Source organism: Pterocles gutturalis, unplaced genomic scaffold (genome assembly GCF_000699245.1).
Source record: "Pterocles gutturalis isolate BGI_N339 unplaced genomic scaffold, ASM69924v1 scaffold45098, whole genome shotgun sequence".
NCBI classification, from domain to species: Eukaryota; Metazoa; Chordata; class Aves; order Pterocliformes; family Pteroclidae; genus Pterocles; species Pterocles gutturalis.
This window is the reverse complement of record NW_010122118.1, coordinates 1-270: the sequence shown is the minus strand read 5'-3', so window position 1 is coordinate 270 and position 270 is coordinate 1. Positions and strand designations below refer to the sequence as shown.

Here is a 270-nt window from a genome sequence, read left to right as displayed (position 1 = left end):
CGGCCGCCGGTAGATGAACTGCTGCGCCAGCGGGCTCGTCAGGGAAAACGCGAGCGTGTAGATGAAAATGACGGGCTCCACGCACAGAACCTTCCTCATGTCTGGGCTTGGGCTTTCCCCCTGCATTTAACCCCAAAACAAAACGCAATTACTCACGACGGGAAAGGAAAACATCCGCCCCGCCGGCACGCTCCGGCCCGGCTGCTGACAGCCTCCACCTGCTCCGGAGACCCCATCAGTGAGCCCCCTTCCCGGGCGCACCTGCCCCGT

The 270-nt window shown here is 63.0% G+C and overlaps 1 protein-coding gene across 1 annotated transcript in view; it reads right to left on the bottom strand.

Moving 5' to 3' along the window:
* SLC46A3 (solute carrier family 46, member 3) overlaps positions 1-99 on the bottom strand; it is a gene marked incomplete at its 3' end in the record, with an annotated part of 6,910 nt that extends 6,811 nt beyond the window's left edge. The window contains 2 exon segments of the mRNA XM_010077427.1: positions 1-2; positions 4-99. The exon segment at positions 1-2 is cut by the window's left edge and continues 121 nt beyond it. Of these exon segments, the coding sequence (XP_010075729.1) occupies positions 1-2; positions 4-99 (98 nt within the window).
* Between the last annotated feature and the right edge of the window lie 171 nt (positions 100-270).